The sequence below is a fragment of the Salminus brasiliensis genome, chromosome 16 (genome assembly GCF_030463535.1).
Source record: "Salminus brasiliensis chromosome 16, fSalBra1.hap2, whole genome shotgun sequence".
NCBI classification, from domain to species: Eukaryota; Metazoa; Chordata; class Actinopteri; order Characiformes; family Bryconidae; genus Salminus; species Salminus brasiliensis.
Genome location: NC_132893.1, coordinates 6,555,616 through 6,573,854, shown reverse-complemented (window position 1 = coordinate 6,573,854; position 18,239 = coordinate 6,555,616). Strand labels below are relative to the sequence as shown.

The 18,239-nt window shown below is 42.8% G+C and overlaps 1 protein-coding gene across 2 annotated transcripts in view; it reads left to right on the top strand.

Moving 5' to 3' along the window:
- The window catches only part of epb41l4a (erythrocyte membrane protein band 4.1 like 4A), a 62,672-nt gene extending 50,229 nt beyond the window's left edge, over window positions 1-12,443 (top strand). Inside the window, exons 13-23 of one of the 2 annotated variants that reach the window (XM_072658984.1) lie at window positions 2,163-2,253; window positions 2,360-2,443; window positions 3,219-3,332; window positions 4,922-4,969; window positions 5,509-5,586; window positions 6,879-6,998; window positions 7,139-7,186; window positions 9,257-9,325; window positions 10,414-10,524; window positions 10,938-11,016; window positions 11,756-12,443. In XM_072658984.1, the coding sequence (XP_072515085.1) occupies window positions 2,163-2,253; window positions 2,360-2,443; window positions 3,219-3,332; window positions 4,922-4,969; window positions 5,509-5,586; window positions 6,879-6,998; window positions 7,139-7,186; window positions 9,257-9,325; window positions 10,414-10,524; window positions 10,938-11,016; window positions 11,756-11,863 (950 nt within the window). In that variant the 3' untranslated portion in view covers window positions 11,864-12,443. Of the gene's footprint in view, window positions 1-2,162; window positions 2,254-2,359; window positions 2,444-3,218; window positions 3,333-4,921; window positions 4,970-5,508; window positions 5,587-6,878; window positions 6,999-7,138; window positions 7,187-9,256; window positions 9,326-10,413; window positions 10,525-10,937; window positions 11,017-11,752 lie in introns of both variants that reach the window. The other variant, XM_072658983.1, reaches the window with a different exon arrangement.
- Window positions 12,444-18,239: the final 5,796 nt, after the last annotated feature.

The window sequence follows — 18,239 nt, the reverse complement described above, 5'->3', positions numbered from 1 at the left end:
GTGGACACCTGCTTATCCAGTGTTGCTTCTAAATTAAAAGGTGAGGGTGAGGTTTTCTCTAGATTGTGGAACTTTGCTACGAGGAATTGATTGCATTCTGTTAATGCTGGGTGATAGGTTCTCATCCAGAAGGTATTGGATATAGCTTCTAACTCCAGAGAACTCCAAAAGAGCTTTGCTTCTGAGCTTCCTATTGCTAGTGCTTTGCTATGGAGATTAGTCAAGCTGTCAGCAGTGGGTGTACCTTAATTCCAAGGTCCTGATGTTGCTTATAAAGGGGGTTTCCACAAACTTTTGGACTGTTAGTGTATCTGGCATTCAAAGCTCTGAATGTTGGCTTGTACATAGCTTTACACCATCTGGCCTATCTGTGTAGATTGTTAACATGCAAGAATTGTCTTGAAAAACAAACAGAGAATCACATCGGGATTTGTATTGGATACAGGTGTGTAGTAATCCTGTTACTCAGACTGTAGAACCTGCTGGAAGTCATTCCAGTTCCACCCGAGTTAATTATACCAATTGTGGGATTACACTCACTTCAGTAACTTGCAGGCACGTGTGGAGAAGAGCACACTTCCTACCTGCTGATAAAACCCAGAGTTTTGGCTTGCACTGCAGCAGAGCCTGTAGTGATTTATGGCCCAGATCTGAAAGTGCTTGGCAAAAGTCAACCCTTTATTTGTTTACTAAATTCCTAAAGAGAATAAAAGTTAATCCATTTGGCTTAGGAGAAGAAAATAAGTGAAAAGCCCTAGAGCATGTATACAGAAAAAAGTAGGGACCCCTAACAACTGTGCAAGACCAGGTAAACCTCCAAAACTGCCTCCATTAGATAAAACTTCGCTCAGGGCCCCAATGCCACCAGGGGTCCCCCAAGAGCACCAAGACATCATGATGAAAATATATATATTTGAAAAATAACATAAAAAAATAAAATGAAATGGTATTACACAGGTGAAAGTTAATTCCTGCTATTGGCTGCTGCCACTGTTGGGCAAATGCAGGTAATGCTAATGATAGTGGGTATGTTACACACACAGTGTATCCTACGGAGTGATAAAGGATTTGGTGCTGAGGTGGTGGTATGGTGGGCCCCAAATGAAAATTTGCTTAGGGCCCCATTAAGGCTTAGGCCAGCCCTGTGTCAATCCTTCCATTGTGAGAAGATGACTGAAAGGGTAAGAGCTGATCAAGAAGCTCTTACTGAAAAAAAGCAAAGACAACAAAGACGTTCTACCAGAAAGACTCAAGAGGCAAACGTGCAAGAGAAACACTTTAATTTCAATGAGATTCAACAGTGTAATAGATACCAATGATTAAGTCTTTCCCAGGCAACATGCCCATGTTGTGCTCTGTATGAGTAGCCAACTCACACAACCATGTTGGAATCAAATATGGATGCCCACCAGGGTCAGTGGTGGGACCAGAAGGGGTTAAACATGGGCCCCATCTGGGTTGTACACTGCACATAAGGCCTACATGGTACCCATGTGAGATTAGGGTGGGCTTTTAACAATGCGCCCATGTTCCACCTATGTAAGCCCCACATGAGCATGTTGGCTGGGTTGGCCCAGGCCACATCATCAACCTGGGTCTAGTAATATTTGCACCCATGCAGATCCAGCCATAGATGGATGGTAGGGGCAAAGGCTAACTACTGGGCAACCAAGACAGATGGAAGCTGATAACTGGTTGGAGTAATAGGTAATGGAGCATTGGGGTCTCCTGATAGATCAAAACTTTGCTAAATCAGTCATATCATTTCTGATGCTGGTGTTCTCAGAAGAATGGACTGACCACCCCAGAATCCAGACCTCAACATCGTTGAAAGTGTTTGGGATGACTTGGGTGGTGTGATAGTTGGTCACATTTTGCAGTGGAAAAACGCCTGCCTGACGATAGCCAAAGGTCTGGCTTGTGAGACTTACAGAAGTAGTTCAGCTATACATGCTAATGTCGCTAACAGCAACTGGAAGCTAGTAGTCACCAATTTTAGCATGATGTCATTTAAGCAATGCTAACCGGTGACTTTGTACTCCTAATTTTAAATATTACCATAGGCTGGAACCTATGACCTCCAGATGTGTAAGGCTTCTGTCTCCAGTGATGAAGTGCTCTGTTCAGCTGTGAGTAATCCATTGGTGTAATGTGTCTTTTAGGAATGAACAATACCAGCAGATTGGTCACAAAGGCAGGAAATTCCCTGATTGAAGGCCAGGCTAAAAACACCCCACTCTCCCCTGCTAAAAGGTACCGACCCGAAAAGTGTTGAGTTGCAGCTGCCTCACATACCCTGATATCCCTTAAGAATGAAGGAATGATCCTAAAGGCCTTTTCTTTTTTTCTTCAAAAAAAGCCCCAAAGCATCCAAGACAGAAGTCAATCCCGAGGATCAGCCAGGCAAGCCCACTGCACCCTGGGACGAGAACGCACCGCAGAGGTACAGAACAGTGTGAGCACTGTGTTTAAGGCTGGATAAAGATTGTGTTAATCTTGCCTGAATGCACGTAAACATGTACAAACACACACATACAGTATGTGCCACAGGCTGTGTCGAGACAAGGATCAAGTGCAAGGTCAAGTGGATTTTTCCTCTGACCTGTTTGGTTCGCTAAGTACTTCCCATTGAACACAGCTACTGCAGAACTACAGCCAGCCTACTGTGGGAAACGAAGGTTTAACGAACACTTACTATGTGAACACTAAAAAGGTTCAACCTGTACACCTGTTCACTCCCCAGACCATACAGTCCATATAGGGAAACTAAGGCTACGATCAAACAGCAGGTAAAGTGGCCAAATTCGATTTTCTCACCAAATCCAATGTTTTTTTTTCATGTTTTTTTAAGGCTGTTCACACTATCGTTTTAATGAACGGTTCACACTCCTAAACTGATGCGTATGCCCCAAAGAGCAATGTTTACTTCATGGTAGTAACGTCATCTTCGCCACTTCACTGGAGCAACTAAGCAGTTCCAGTGGGTTATCACAGAGAATGCTTTTAAGCTCACTGTAAAAAGGGCACGTAATTGGGCCACGCCCACGTTTTTGAGTTTGCGTCTTTGGTTTCTTTAAACTTCGCCTTTAAGCATTTTATTTTCCTTTCACTCTGCAGTAGCGCCCTCCTGTGGCCGCATTCACATGCCTCATTCAGCATGAAAGCAGCTCCACTCAGCAGGACCAGCTGAAGCTCTGTTTTCTGTGTTTTCTCCACAGTGGGCTGTACAACTCGGCCAGCGAGAGAAATAAATCCCCTAAATTCCCCAACGCACGCAGACGCACGCCCTCAGGAGGCAGCGAGAATGAGGTGTCCCAGACAGCCAGGCACAGGTGAATTGAGGTGTTCGTGTGTCATGCTGTGCCCTCTGCCCTCTCAGTTATTAGATCCTGATGGAATGTGATCTTTCTTTTAGAAAAACAAGACTAAGATACATCTCCTTTTATATATATATATATATATATATATATATATATATATACATATATATATATATACCCATTTCCTAAAATTCAATGACAAATTCAAATATATGGCAACAATGTATTTTATTTCTTTTTTCTATTTATGTTTTGTCTTATTTTGTCTAGAAAAGTCTTTCATGTCTTTTCGTGGTTTGTCTCTCTCTCTCTCTCTATATATATATATATATATATATATATATACATATATATTATAATAATATAATGACTTATATTATATATATTATAATATAAAATATTACAAATCCCTTATAAATGTCATCCTTTCTATTCAAAGTAAATTAAAGTCATTTATATATATATATATATATATATATATATATATGGGGGGGGCAACCGAAGGCATTATGAGGTAACATTGTATACTTTTATCTGATCACATGCCATCCTGTTGTAGTCTATACTTATTTTTTTTACACACACACACACACACACACACACCCTGTGACCCTTTCTCAGTGTGTGTGTATAATTCAGTTTTGCTACACATCAACTTCTAGAGGCTCCTATGCCTTTTTCATAAATAAACCCAGTTGTGAGGCTGGACATTTTAAATTAAATTATAAAGTATAATTGGATGTCAGCAGCAAGCGGCAATGGAACTGCGGTCCGCAGTGCGAATAGTATGGGTAAACAAACACACAGCCATTTTCACATTAGTGCTTTTATCAGTATAATCTTTTCCATGTTACTTTTCTCCTTGCCTTTGTGGCCGTCACGCTGGATCATGACTGTGGCTGTGTTGAATGGCAGTGTGAATAATTTTACTTCAGTCAAAGATTAGATTTCACTCATATTTTCAATATAAGATTTAGTCTGGGTCTGGGGTTAAGTTCTGACCAAAAGGGATTTGAAAGGTTAGTCCAGTCTGTGGAAATGAATAGCAGTACACAGACTCCCTCTAGTGAGTAAACTCTGAAACAAAGCCCACACTGAAAACAGCACAGCTGAGCTTACAGGGAGTAATTGCTCTGCCACTGTTAGTTGTACTGAAAAAACAGCAGAAACTGGAGGGCAGCTTTCAGAGGCTGTTTGGAATTACGGAAACTATTTCAACCCTATTATTATCATTATTATCTTTTTTTTTTTTTTTTTTGAGAAGAATGAGAAGAATTCCATGTTCTGCCTTTTTTGGCCTTTGACTCTCAGTCAGGAAAGGGCAGGGCTTCTAGTAATGAATTTTCCAGGGCTTTGCACCCCCGAGAAGAGAGCCAGAAAGATCTCCCCCTGGGTTCGGCAGTGATGAAAGGAAGCCTCAGAATAAATAAATAGTGATAAACCATCAAAGCCGTTTGGGGAGCCGTTTTCTTCACGGTCTGAAAGCATGAAGGCGCTGATGGGGAACATTAAATGTGTCGAAAGCCCACAGCGTTAAGAAAGATCTGCGTTTCTGTGCAGCCAGATTAAACGAATGCATGCTTCCAATGGTGTTTCCACAGGAGAGGCCAGAGCACCGAGGATCCAGCCAGCAAACAGCACAGGAGGAGGTAGGATTCTTCATTCATACGTTGTATGGGCAAAATTATTGGGACACCTGCTCATTCACTGTTTCTCCCAAAATCAAGGGTATTACAACTACTTTTTTTATCAGATCCAATCGGGAATCTGATCAATATATCTGATAAATAAGATATTATATAACACTATGTGGTGCTGTATGTCTTAAAGCTCTATGAACAATCACTTGATGAAGCTACACAGTTGGTTTAGGGGGTGACATTAACTCTTAAATATGCTATAATAATTAACCGATGCTTTGCCAAGGCTTGAGCCAGTGTGCCTCACCCATCAGAGTGAGCATCTGTGTTGATCGACAGCCTTCAATATGTCCTGTCCTGCCTCCTCAGTCTCAGTTCAGACACAAAGACGATATAGAAAGCAGAGGATTTCTTCTGTGCCACACCTGAAATCATCATTCCCTCCCTCCCTCTCTCCCTCTCTCTCTCTCTCCTTCCTGTTGCAGCTCATTATTGCTCTCATTTTGTTCTCTCTTCAACTTTCAACCCTTGTCTGTTCCCCCCCTCAGGTCACGTTCCCGTGGCAACACCAGCAGTGGCAGCGAGTCAGAGAATTCCAACAGGGAGCATCGTAAAAAAAGGAACCGGTGAGAAATCTCCCACACACCCCGAAGACAATGGCAAAATTGCAAGCTCCTTTCGAGGTGGTCTGATTTCAGAAAGCGCTGTAAACTGCTAGGTTAACTAGGGTCAAACAGACTGTGACAAATGAGACGGATGTCTGATGACGTTTCTTCATTCGTCGGTCACATCACTTTGTATCTGGTTGCTCAGCGCAGATGTTTGTCTGTAGTACTGTAGGCCCATTTAAAACATACCTGGAATTACTCCGAATTTAACTCAGAACTCAGAAGTCGTAACTTTCCCTTTTTCCCCAGTTTTTATTTTTTAACTGACCCACCAGTTTGTAACTCCCCCTAGCACTGGCAGTGCTGCCGACTCTAGGAGGGGAAGCACTTAACCCCTTAAACAGCCTATGGACCAAAAGTGTAGTTACTGAGTAATATGCCTTAGCGTGTAATAAGCCTTTAACACGTCTCCTCCGATACATGCAAAGCTAGCCACCGCCTCTTTTCGAAATGTTTTGTAATTCTCTGTACACAACCACCATGAATATGGATATTTTCACAGGCAATTACTTTCACAAGTAATTGGACAGTTAAGTGATAAGCAGGGTCATGGTCAGGTGTGGCCTGTTCTGTCATAAATTAATGAAAGGTCTGGAGCTGATTCCAAGTGTAGAATTTTGCAATTTCAAGGCAGGTATACAGTGGCAAAATCCCAAAAATAATGTCACTGTCCAAATACTTAAATACCAACATATAGCCTCAATGCACATGTTGTTATTTTTTTATTTATTTGATGACACCTGTAATACTGTGTGCTTCCTAAAGGTTAATTATAACTGCCAAGTCACAGATTAACAGTGTAGTATTAGAATCCAAGCAGCAAAGTAAAATATAGTTATATAGAAAAAGACGTAACTGGTAGAGCTCATTAGGAAAAAGTCTCTTTTCTCTTAAAAAAAAGGCTTACGACTTCTGGAACAATGGCCTTTGGACAGACAAGACCAAAGTAGAGATGTTTGGCCATACTGCACAGCATTCAAACACAGCATATCAGCACAAACACCTCATACCAACTGTCCAGCACAGTGGTGGTGGGCTAAACGGCTAAAGCTTGGCCAAAATCATGCAACAGGACAGTGATCCCAAGCACAGCAGCAAATCTACAACATCAGCACAGTTCAATAAATACAGAACTTATAGAACTTCAGCTCTAACAGTAAAGTTAAACACAGTGATTTCAAACTTTTGAACAGCTGTATATGTATATTTCTGTTTGTGTGTGTGTGTGTGTGTGTGTGTGCTTGCTGTAGGTCTCGTCAAGAAAACGAGATGGTAGACTCAGGCCCTCAGTGGGAGGCTGTGCTTCGCAGGCAAAAAGAGAAAACCCCGAATGACCCCAACCATCGTCGCTCACGCCATCGCTCCAGATCGTGAGTGTCTTTAATCAGACTTCTCTTACCTGCACTACACATTAACATTGCTGTGGTTTCAGGGTTAGCTAAAGCACACATTTTCTGTGGGCACTTGTTTATGGAAGCTGTCTCAAGTCACATTTCTTTATTTTTTGTAGAAGAAGCCCTGATGTGCAGGCTAAGGAGCAACTATGGAAACATATTCAGTAAGTTTGGTTGTAATATCACTCATATCTCCATTTTCTTGATAAAACAAGCAGTTGTATTCATCCCTAAGGCTAAGTGTGCGTGACTGCTAAGGATATAGCATTGCAAGCAGCGCAATTCAACCTCTGCATTTAACCCATTTGTGGTAGTAAAACACACACCTGGAGTGGCCAACCCTCATAGTGCCTGGGGAGCAGTTGAAGATTAGGTGCCTTGCTCAAGGGCACTTCAGCTGTGAATTTTGAAGGCTTGGAACATGCTGTTCATTCTACACCCTCCCTCTCGCTTCCAGCCGGTCCAGGGGATCAAACCACTGTCTACGGTCCACTGTCTCAAACCTGCTACTCTAATGCCTAATGACTGAGACACAAAACAAACACAAGCTTAAAGGTTGTGTGAAATTAATACATACAGTCATGTGAAAAACAAAGTACACCCTCTTTGAGTTCTATGGTTTCATGTTTCAGGACATAATAAAAAACATCTTGTCCTTAGAAGTTCTTAAAATTAGGTGAATAAAATCTCAGATGAATGACTGAATTACAGATGAATTACAACTTGTCATTATTTATTTAACAAAACTTGGCCAAAATGCAGAAGCTGAAAAATTAAGTACACCCTTATTTCATCCCATCCAGAGGTTTTGGCGGTTTGATGTTCTGAAGCATTTAAAAGTGTGTTATCATAATTTCAAGAAGATAAGACATCAGCAATGATCTTAGAGGGGCAATTGTTGCTGCCCATCAATGTACAGTGAGAAGAAATAGTCACAGGTGGAAAACATTTAAGACTATTTAAGTCTATCTTCCCAGGAGTGGACGTCCCTACAAATTCACCCCAAGGTCAGACCGTGCAATGCTCAGAGAGACTGCAAAAATCCAAGAGCTCCATCTCAGACTGTCAGACAGGCCTCAGCTAGCATGTTAGATGTTTGAGTTCATGACAGTACAGCTAGAAAAAAGACTGAGCAGGTAAGGCTTGTTTGGAAGAGTTGTCAGGAGAAAGCCTTTGCTTTTTAAACAGAACATTGCGGCACGGCTTACGTTTGCAGAGTTGCATCTGAACAATTCACAAGACTTCTAAAACAATTGAGCTGTTTGGTCATACTCCACAGCACAAATACATCATACCAACTGTCCAGTACAGTAGTGGAGGGGTAATGATTGGGGCTTGTTTTGCAGCCACAGGACCTGCAGGGCACCCTGCAGTCATTGAATCGACCAGGAACTCCTCTGTACGCACAAAGTATTCCAGAGTCGAATGTGAGGCCATCTATCCAACAGTTAAAGCTTGGCCGTAATTGGGTCATGCAACAGGACAATGATCCCAAACACAGCAGCAAATCTACAACAGAATGGCTGAAAAAGAAAAGAATTTGCAATGGCCTGTTGAGGTTCAATTCTGTGGCAGGACCTTAAGAGATCTGTGCATAAATAAATGCCTACAATAAACTGAAGCTACGTTGTAAAGAAGTGTGGGCCAAAATTCCTCCTGAACGATGTGAGAGACTGATAAAGTCATACAGAAAACCATTACTTTAAGTTATTACTGCAGGTAAAGGTGGTTCTACAAGCAGACATGGGGTGTACTTCGTTGTTCACACATGGCTTTTTCACTTTGGCTTCATTTTTGCTAAATAAATAATGACAATGTAATTAAACTTCAGAATTAAAGAAAAATGTGGGATGCAGGTCCTTCAAATGAGTTTTTAAAACAATCAAAATTATTAAATTATGAATTGCTTGTAACTCTAATTCAGTCAGCCAGTCAGCTACTTTTTACTATGCAAATTGTTCACTTACTGTACACTGATTACTGATACTCTATAGACTCATTAATATTGGTCTAATTGGTCTTTGTTAGAATACATGATGTAATTAATGTAATTGATTATGATAGCTTACGTTGCTACATTGCCCCGCCCCACATAAGACAAATGCAACAAAATGCAACAAAGCAAAAATCCCTAGTGCTGAATTAACACTCCTAACGTTCAGTTAAGCCCAGCTGCTCTGCAATGTTGTGTTCAGTACACTCTGTCATCTCATTAATGATGTGTTTGTGTGCAGGAAAGAGCTGGTGGATCCCTCCGGCCTCACTGAGGAACAGCTGAAGGAGATTCCATATAAGAAAGTAGAGTGAGTGAAGCAGTTTCTCCTGCACTGTCCTGCAGTGTTCACTGTGACAGACTGTCATTACCGAGGCCTGGGTAATGGATGCAAGTCTCAGTTCTAGATGCGTCTTCTGCAGTGTAACAGACCAAGGCCTAAATCCAAATCATCACCATTATTCACTATAGAGTGCATCACCATAATTCACATTTACCATGAGTACCCAACAATCTCAGAGGCCAGAGTTCGTAAGACAGTGCAATTGACTGTGTTCTCTCCCCTCGTCACTCTTAAGCAGTGGTGGCTGGCACTGTCTGTTAGCTGGTGCATGGCAGTTTGAAAAGAGGAGGTGTCTGGCATAAACAGGGCAAAACAGACACACAGACCTGGACCGGAAAACACAAGGGCAAGACAAATACACCTGGTAAAATAGGTTAAAGTGTCGCTGCCCCCAAACAATTGTAGTTTAATTAGTTCTATTTTCTTACTAATGCTGTTCCAGTAAACTGTGTCATTCACTAGGTGCTTCAGATAGTTTGAAACAAACAGTTAAAAATATATGAAAATGAAATATGAAATAAGATAGTATATTTCTTTTCTGTAAATCTGTCTGGTCTACAGTTCTGTTTGAGGTTCCCTTCAGTCTAATTTTAGGCGAAGAAAACAGAGCAAAGTCTAGCCTAGAGCACAGAGTAGCAGCACTCAAGAAGCACAGGTGCATTAACTTTATTAACACAGAGCTAAATATCGTCTGACACCATGATAACATGACCCATTTAGATATTATAAATATTGCAACACTGAATTTTATCAATGGCCACATGTCAAAATACGCTGTGAGGAAAATGAGCACATGCCGCCTCGTCTAAAATGGTGTATCCCCATTGCTAACTAGGTCATCTCTTCTCCTTCTCTGTATTCTCCACCACACAAAGGTGCTCATAATACAGCATTAATAATTCAGGATGCTACATCTCCAGAGTCATGCCTGGTGGAACATGCTATAAACGCAGTGCTCTATCAGACCCGGAGTCTGCGGAGTGCATTTGCACATCAGGGCATGGAGGCATTTAACAGATCCAGCATGCAAAGTAACGGCTCCTTTCTGCTTGCAGAACTCAAGGTGATCCAATCCGCATCCGGCACTCTCACTCTCCCCGGAGCTTCCGGCAGTACCGGCGCTCGCACTGCTCCGACGGCGAGAGGTCCGTCCTCTCAGAGGTCAAGTAAGTCTGGAAGCACTTTTGGTCCGTACGAAGATCGTGTTTCCCCCCACAGGCCGTTGCCAGGGAACAAGAACCCAGTCAGACGTAGAGTGGTTGAACTCATTCACACCAAAGGCATCACTGTACTGAAGTCGTGTTTCTTGACCCCACATGATAATATACTGGGGTTTCTAAGGTGTGGCCTCAGCATATTATATTTTGGCCACTAGAAACCTGATTTGTGGCCTCATTACATTATTTTGTGGCCACTAGAAACCTAATTTGTGGCCTCAATTTATTATTTTGTAGGTACTACAAATTTCATTTGCGGCCTCAATATATTTTTATAACCACCATGTCACTTTTTGTCACTATTGTTTTTAAAAAACATATATTCATATTTGACCACACCCTTCACCCCCATTCCTCTGTAGCTCTCGTACAGATCTGGTGCCCCCACTCCCCGTTACACGCATTGCAGATGTGCCTGGGTCCAGCACCTCCACCTCACAGGTCAGTCACACCCCTTCCTGTTCAGTGGTTCTCAGTCCTGGACAGGTATCATTTAATGGTGCTTTCCTCATCTGATCTGATATATATAATATAATATAATAATATAATAATAATAATATATAATAATATAATATAATTAATGACCTGAAAAAAATCACTAATTATTCAGAATTTTTTTATAATCATATGGTTGAGAAACAAAGTCCGTAAGAGTCGATTTGGTGTGAAATTCTTCTCTAGAGAGTCTAAAAAGCCTCTAAAAGCTATGATGACTATGATTTTGGTCCAGAACATCTGTTTCAGTCTGTTCATAGCAGAGAAGTTAGCAGAAAAGCAATTTACTGGCTGGAAACTGCTGGAATTTCTATTTACCCGGTAGGTTAATAGAACCTCAGAACATTAGGTAGAAACTACACTGCATTTCCCAGCCCTAGCTTTTTTTCTCCCTTGGCAAACCTGGTTCCAGCCATGTTTGGATTTTTGTTGGAGGTCATTCCTGGGACTTAGAACCATTACACTAGAATAGCTGCTACACACACATTTCCTCACTTACATGTGTTTGCTTTGCACGGATGTGTGGCATATTTGGTCTTTGTTTCGTAATGTACCGACGAATGTACTGCAGATATCCGGGGCCATCTGTGTGGATGTAGGCAGCATTGTTCTAGACACCAGGTCAGGCAGGTCAGTGTTTTTACACGACTGTCCAGACATGCTTGTGTTTGTCTTGCCCCAGAAGAAGAATGCGTCCAAAGACAACCTGTCAGAGAGCTCCGAGCAGGACACGAAGAGCAGCGCCAAGGTGGTGAAGACTGCACATGGGCCTCGGACAAAAAGCGAAACGTGAGGAGGGAGAATGGACAAAGTCAAAGAGACCAAGAAGTATTCAGGAGTTTTAGAAGGCAGTTTTCCACAGGGGTGGAGCTCCTTTCTAAAAATGCAGTTCCCTGCGATAGCCTGATTAAAGACTGTGGGATCTTTAACTGAAAGAAAGGCACTGGGGTCCTGGTCAGTGCAACGAGTCGACAACTGCTGCAAATCTGTAACACGTTTTTCAAAGCCGTATCCATCCTATTCTGACAATCAAATGAAGTAATGGACCACTTGTACAGCTCATACCGCACAGTCTTTAAGGTGTTACACTGGCATTTTGAATTTTTATACAGTATTAAGTATTCTCAAACTCATTATAGTACATGTGGATATTATCGTGGAAAGAGCTTGTAGTACCACATTTGTGTTCTCCGATGTTAGGATGACTTCTCTCTGCTGTAGGAAATGCTCTGCTGCTGTATTCCTTTGTATTGTTTTTGCACAGTCTTGTCTTTCTCTGCTGTAAAGAAGAAAAAAATCACTGAACCTGGTTTACTGTAGCTGAGCTGGAGACTCTTGTCAGTTGTTGTTAATTAAACTCCATGTTGACGGCAGTACGGCCGCTTTGTGTCTCTGAATGCTCTTCGTTTTTCCAGGCACCCCTTTAAATGAGCAGATTACACTGAGGTACACAGCACACAGAGTACTGTACAGTGGAACCTTCGTAGAAAAGCTCTGGTACTACAACTGGACCCTCTGGAGCAGTAGGCCACCATGTGCAGTGCCTATAAAGCCCCTCAATTGTGGAACTGCATTGTTCCAACGTAATACTTGCCCAGAAGAGTAGAAGCTCCCCATTTATATACTCTTGATTTCTGACTGGGTATATCTATCAACCAGTAGAGGGCGCCCCAGACATGGCTAATGATAATCTGCCTTAATGGAAAATAATTCCACCCTGTCAGCCTTGGCTCTAAGTGCTCTTTAGCATGTCTGACTTCTTCAGTGATCTTAAGAGACCACTCACAAGTACAGGAAACGTCTAAACGTCTCTTAGCAGAGATCTGATCTCCGAGATTGGGGCAGTAATTTCAACCAGCTAGAACAAATCCTTTTAGGGAGCGTAATGTTACACAATGCATGAATTCATCAATTGGGGAACCAAAATGTGACCATGCGCATCACCTGAAGACTCCGTAAGACCCTAAATGATCTGAGAGGGCTTTGGATGATGGCCAAATACCAAAGGGTTTTAGTCTTCTAATCTGATATTTAAGCCTTTGCAAAGAGGCCGTGTAAAATATCCACTCGTCTAAAAGCTGCAGGATAATTTAATCCCCCAAGGCTGCCGATGTTACGAGCAGCCCGCAAGCTAATAATTAGTGGTTAGATATAATGGGCCTTGTCTCATGGTGTTGAGCACTGGATGTTCCTGTAATATTTGAAAGTGTGTTATAATTCAGAGGTGAGCAATTCCAGTCCTGGAGGGCCGGATCACCGCACAGCTTTGTGCTTCTCCTGCTCAAGCACACCTGATTCAACTCCCCTGTTCATTGCCAGGTTTAGTAGGTCTGTTAGAGCAGGGAAATCAGCAAACTGTGCTGGGACTCCTGCCTCAGTTGGAAGAGCCGAGAAGTCAAATATCCTAACCTAGGCCTTGTCATGTGCCGTATTGATAGTACCCTCTCATTGTGTGGCAACAAAGCCTTGTTTCGGGAAGGCCTCTGGGCTGCTGTTTACTTTTCTGCAAGCTTTGTCCTCATCTCAACTTGACAAAACACATGCTCAACATCATTCACTTCCCTCTACAGTAGGAACATGTTTGGTCTGGCAAGACGAAAGCTTAAGACTTTCCTCGGGATGGAAAGGAAGGTGTGTCGTCCTCAGCGACAGCTGCCGATGCACTTCTGCCAGGGGATTTTAGCGACTCCCTGTTGGGCCACCTCCTTTGGCCGTCCCTGACCATACCGCACTGCCTACATCTGCAGCAAAGCTACATAAGCATCCAGAGTTCTGTGTGTCGTGGCAGACTGCCAAGGAAAAAAGTATGCCAGATGCACTCGCTCACCTCGAAAGATTTCGAAGGGGTGGAGGGGAGGAGGGGGCAGGCAACGGGGCTGGGATTCTTTGCTTTGTGCATTGAGCAGGGCTTTTTCCTCTCCACATGTAGAGCTTGTGATGTTGCATGACTGATCAAAAGCAAATCTGGCCTCCCCCACTCCCTCCACTCCCCGTGGCCCAGGCCCTGGAATCCAACTTTCGAAGAACAGCAGTTCAGATGTTTGCATTGGTCTTGCGTAGCCTTTCTTTCTTGAGCTCATATGAACAACACTGTGATGGACTTTTTTTTTTTTTTTTTTAAATGAACAAGACATAAACCTTTAAGCTCTAACAGTTTACAGATGTTTTCGGTGTGACAGAGTCCAAGTCGAACCCTTTTCTCCACTGCACTGGTTCTGTCAATAAATACATTCGGGAATGCAAACAGTTTTCTCTGCGTCTGGTGACCTGGAAACATCCTGTGGGCCCTTAAGGACAACAACCTTCAATGCAGGGCCTCGTGTAAACAGGATACTGTCTCTTCCTGTGAGGAGACCTATTATCAAATTAGCAAGCAGAAATCTCATTGCTCATTGTCTTAAAGGGCTTTGTGTGCGTTCTGGCCATTGTTCGTAAAGGCGGAATCTACAGCAGGGTTCTACTATTCTTGGACTGGAGGGCTCACGCACACCTACTCCAGCTGGTAATTAACTGAGGAGTTGAATCAGGTGTGTTGGAGCAAGGAAATCACCTAACTGTGCTGGACACTCGCCCTGGGCTGGAGTTAAAGATCTTGTCTCCAACTTACCTAAGTTAAGTGTGTAAAAGCAGGGGAAAAAAGCCACCATAGGGTGTAGTCCTACAGACTGTCAGGACTGGGAACAATAAACCAGGCCGAAGGCCAGTGAGGAGTGAAGTTATATTTTATGGATCCAGACGTGATTTTCAGGCAAACGTTGGTCTTTTTCTTCCAGTTGGTGGAGGAGTTGGTGTCTTGCCCAAGGATATAAGCAAGCAAGCATATCCAGTCGGTACTGGGTATTGAGGTTGCTGGCGAACTTCTCTTGCCACTCTTCTACATGCCACTTCAGATGCCACAGTCTGAGAACTGTGCTGGACAGACCAAGGGCTCTTAACCTCTGTCTTGGGGACCCCACTACCCTACATAGTTGTAGGTATTCCCTGCTCCAAGGACTTTGTTGGAATGGAGAAGACATGCACTGGGTCACTGGGTCCCCAGGGCTGAAATGAAGAACCTCTGCTTTAGACTTTGGCTGTCTAACGTCACTGTAAAAGGTCTTCAGTTCCAACTCTGGACATCTGACGTCCTGCCATGTTTAGTTTAAACCCTTAATCAGTTCCGTCTGATCCAGCCAATCGTTCTCTTCACAATGCCTTGCCCAGCTCAGACATGGAGGTAAACTGTGTAGAAAGGCTGAAATCTGGATGCAGGTTTGATGATTACTCTGTGTGTCATAACTCTCGATCATGATTAACTGAAAAGGGGAAAATATGTAGAAGAGATGGTAGAAGTGGTTTCTGCAAATTCAACACAAAATGCCATCTTATTTAATGACGACTGCAGATTCAAAATGATTGAACCCCTGAATAGAATCCTTCATATGAGCACACATTTGCGAACACATCAAAGACCTGGACTGGCTGGTGGAGGGGGGGGGGGGGGTCTAGCGTCAAAAAGAAAAGAATACAAAAGATGCAAAGGCACTGAATGGTCCTAGAGATGCAGCTGGATTCACTACCTAGACGTAGCAGAAAGAGGACGCTATGATCGGCTGCCACCAGATTCCTGAGGAGGCAGGTGGACAAAAACCTTTGAGTGACTGCGAAAAACTTGCAGCAAGAATTGGAGGTTTAAGTTTGCACAGTTTGCACAGGCTAAGTGCTGAAGGTCTCCATGCCAGTATACCGCTTGTCACCCAAAAGCACAAGAAAGGTCAGCTTCCACCTGCTCCAAACCAGATAAATAAGCCAGATTTTGCTCTGTGGAGCGATTAAAAAGAAAACTGGAACTTTTCAGGTCTATGGATCAGTGGTATGTCTGGAGGAGGGACAATGAAGCATGTGCTGAAAAGAACACCCTGCCTACAGCGAAGCATGGTGGTGGCTCAGTGATGAATCAATCAATCAAATATTAGGAAATCAGAGGAGAAGACATCATGCCTTCTGTGAGGAAGCTGAAGCTTGAGCACCATTGGACCTTGCAACAGGACAATGATCCCAAGCATAACACAGAGTCCACCAAGAAGACAGTTGCAGCATGTAAAGCAATGGGCTAACAGGCTTTAAGAATTATGCATCATGTTTGCAGCAGGTCATAACAGCTAAAGGGGGGTCTACTAAGTACTAAAGATGCTTGAACAGGTTGAATAATAATTCTGAGACTGCAGTCGATATTAAAAGTGATATTTTGTGTTGAATTTGGAGAAAGCACTGGTTCTATCAGCTGTGTTGAGATATTTAAATTGTTCTTGCTTGGTTGGTTTATTGTAAACAACTAAATGTTTGTACTAGCTAATAATAATTTAATCTTTTCAATCGCAACTTTATGTTCCTGAAGTACCATTGCTATTGAATAAACCCTTCCAGAGTTGAAGCTGGTGTACTATCGCAAGAAAAAAAACACTGGGATTGTCCAGGACCAATGATAGGAACCACTGGTTTACTTGAGAGGTCACAACACATTCCTCTGAAGTTTACCTTTTCTGCAGGATTCCTCTCCAACCAAAATCTAGCATACTTCATTCGGGCAGTCAAGGCCCGAGTCAATTTAAAGGCCGTAATCAGGTGAGTGTTGGAGCTGAAGTCTGCATTGAGGTAGATCAACAGAAGCAAGGGTCAGTGACCATTGCTACAGACAAGTGGTCCCCAATCATGGCCCTGAAGGCCCACTGTGCACATTTCTGTGTTTTCCTTGCTCTTGCTAAGGTGAAGTGGGTGTGTCAAAGCAAGTGAAACTCAAAAATGCAGGGTAGGGGACCACTGCCTTAGACCATACGGTCCAAGGTGCTCAACAAGTCATGCACCTTTCAGTAAGCAGTCGACCCTGGACAAGGAAGTGAAAAAAACTGACGAGCTGAAGTCGCAGAGGCCTTCATCAGGTTAAATACCTCCCTGTTATTAGTGGACATGCATCTGATTAAGAGGAGTCTGGATTCTTTTAAAGCAGGCTTTTCTGTTATTGGGAAGTGGAGTGCCAAGCTAAGTGCTGACTAAAGCCTTTGGTTCTGAACTAGAAACCACAGTCAGTCATGTGTTTTGAATTGCTGCTCCATTTTCTGTTTATCTTGTATGAATATTGCTCTGCCATTCACCCGTGTTGTTTCCATGGCCCAGCTTGGAAACATGGCCGGCTTCCGCAGCTGTCATCACACGTAGTGTCCTTTAATCGAGGCCTTTACTGCTGCAACTACAAGTGGCTTATTTTATTTAGCTGTGGAATCTGCAATAGCCCACAGAAGGCCATTAACTGAGAAACTGACACCTTGTTAATTCCTTCTCGACTTGGTTAAAAGCGTCATGTGAGCATCCTCCACACATGGCTGGTAATGCATTGGTGATGAAAGGCCTTTTTGTGGGGTTAGGAGAAGTGGTAGTAAACTGAGAAGCTGCTGTACGAATCAGGTTTTAACCAAGACAGAAAAGCCATATGTGTTTGGACCTAAATATGAGTCCTCTGATTCATATTTAAAACCAGGGAGATCCTCAGTAGCAGACATAGGGTCACTGCAAAGGTCCCAGGCTCTGTTTTACACCTGAATGCAAGCATGTATATGTAGGAAAGAAGCTTAAACAGCCATATTTATGAATGCTGGCACTTCAGTCTACTGTCAAAACAGTTAGCGCAACAACTGTGGAAAAACTGAAAGACTGTGTAAACAACTAGGTGATGAGTTCCAAGCCCGAGCAGTTTGAGGTCGAAGAGGCATTGCTCAACTAGAATTTTCTTTGCTGCCGTTTCCATGTGATTACAGCTGTGAAAGGCTTCTTTTCCAGCAGAAATTCGCCACAACGAGTTTGTCTAATGAAGCTGATACATAATTACAGCCTTCATTTTCCACTCTACACCACGAGGCCTAAAGTCTACCACATGACCTGGATATCATCCAAGATGATTCAGGGTTTGGATGGAATGGCCATTCAATGGCCACTCTTTCCTTACATTAAAAACAAAAAACAACATAACCTGACACACCAACTTAGGCCGTATTAGAACAGGAGGTGGAGTTATCACATTTTAATTCACATGTGATAAGAAATCTGTGCATTAATAACTTACAGTACTAAGAAAACTTAATTTAGCTGATGCTCTTATCCAGAGCCACTTGCAAGGTTACTCGTATAACAGAGGA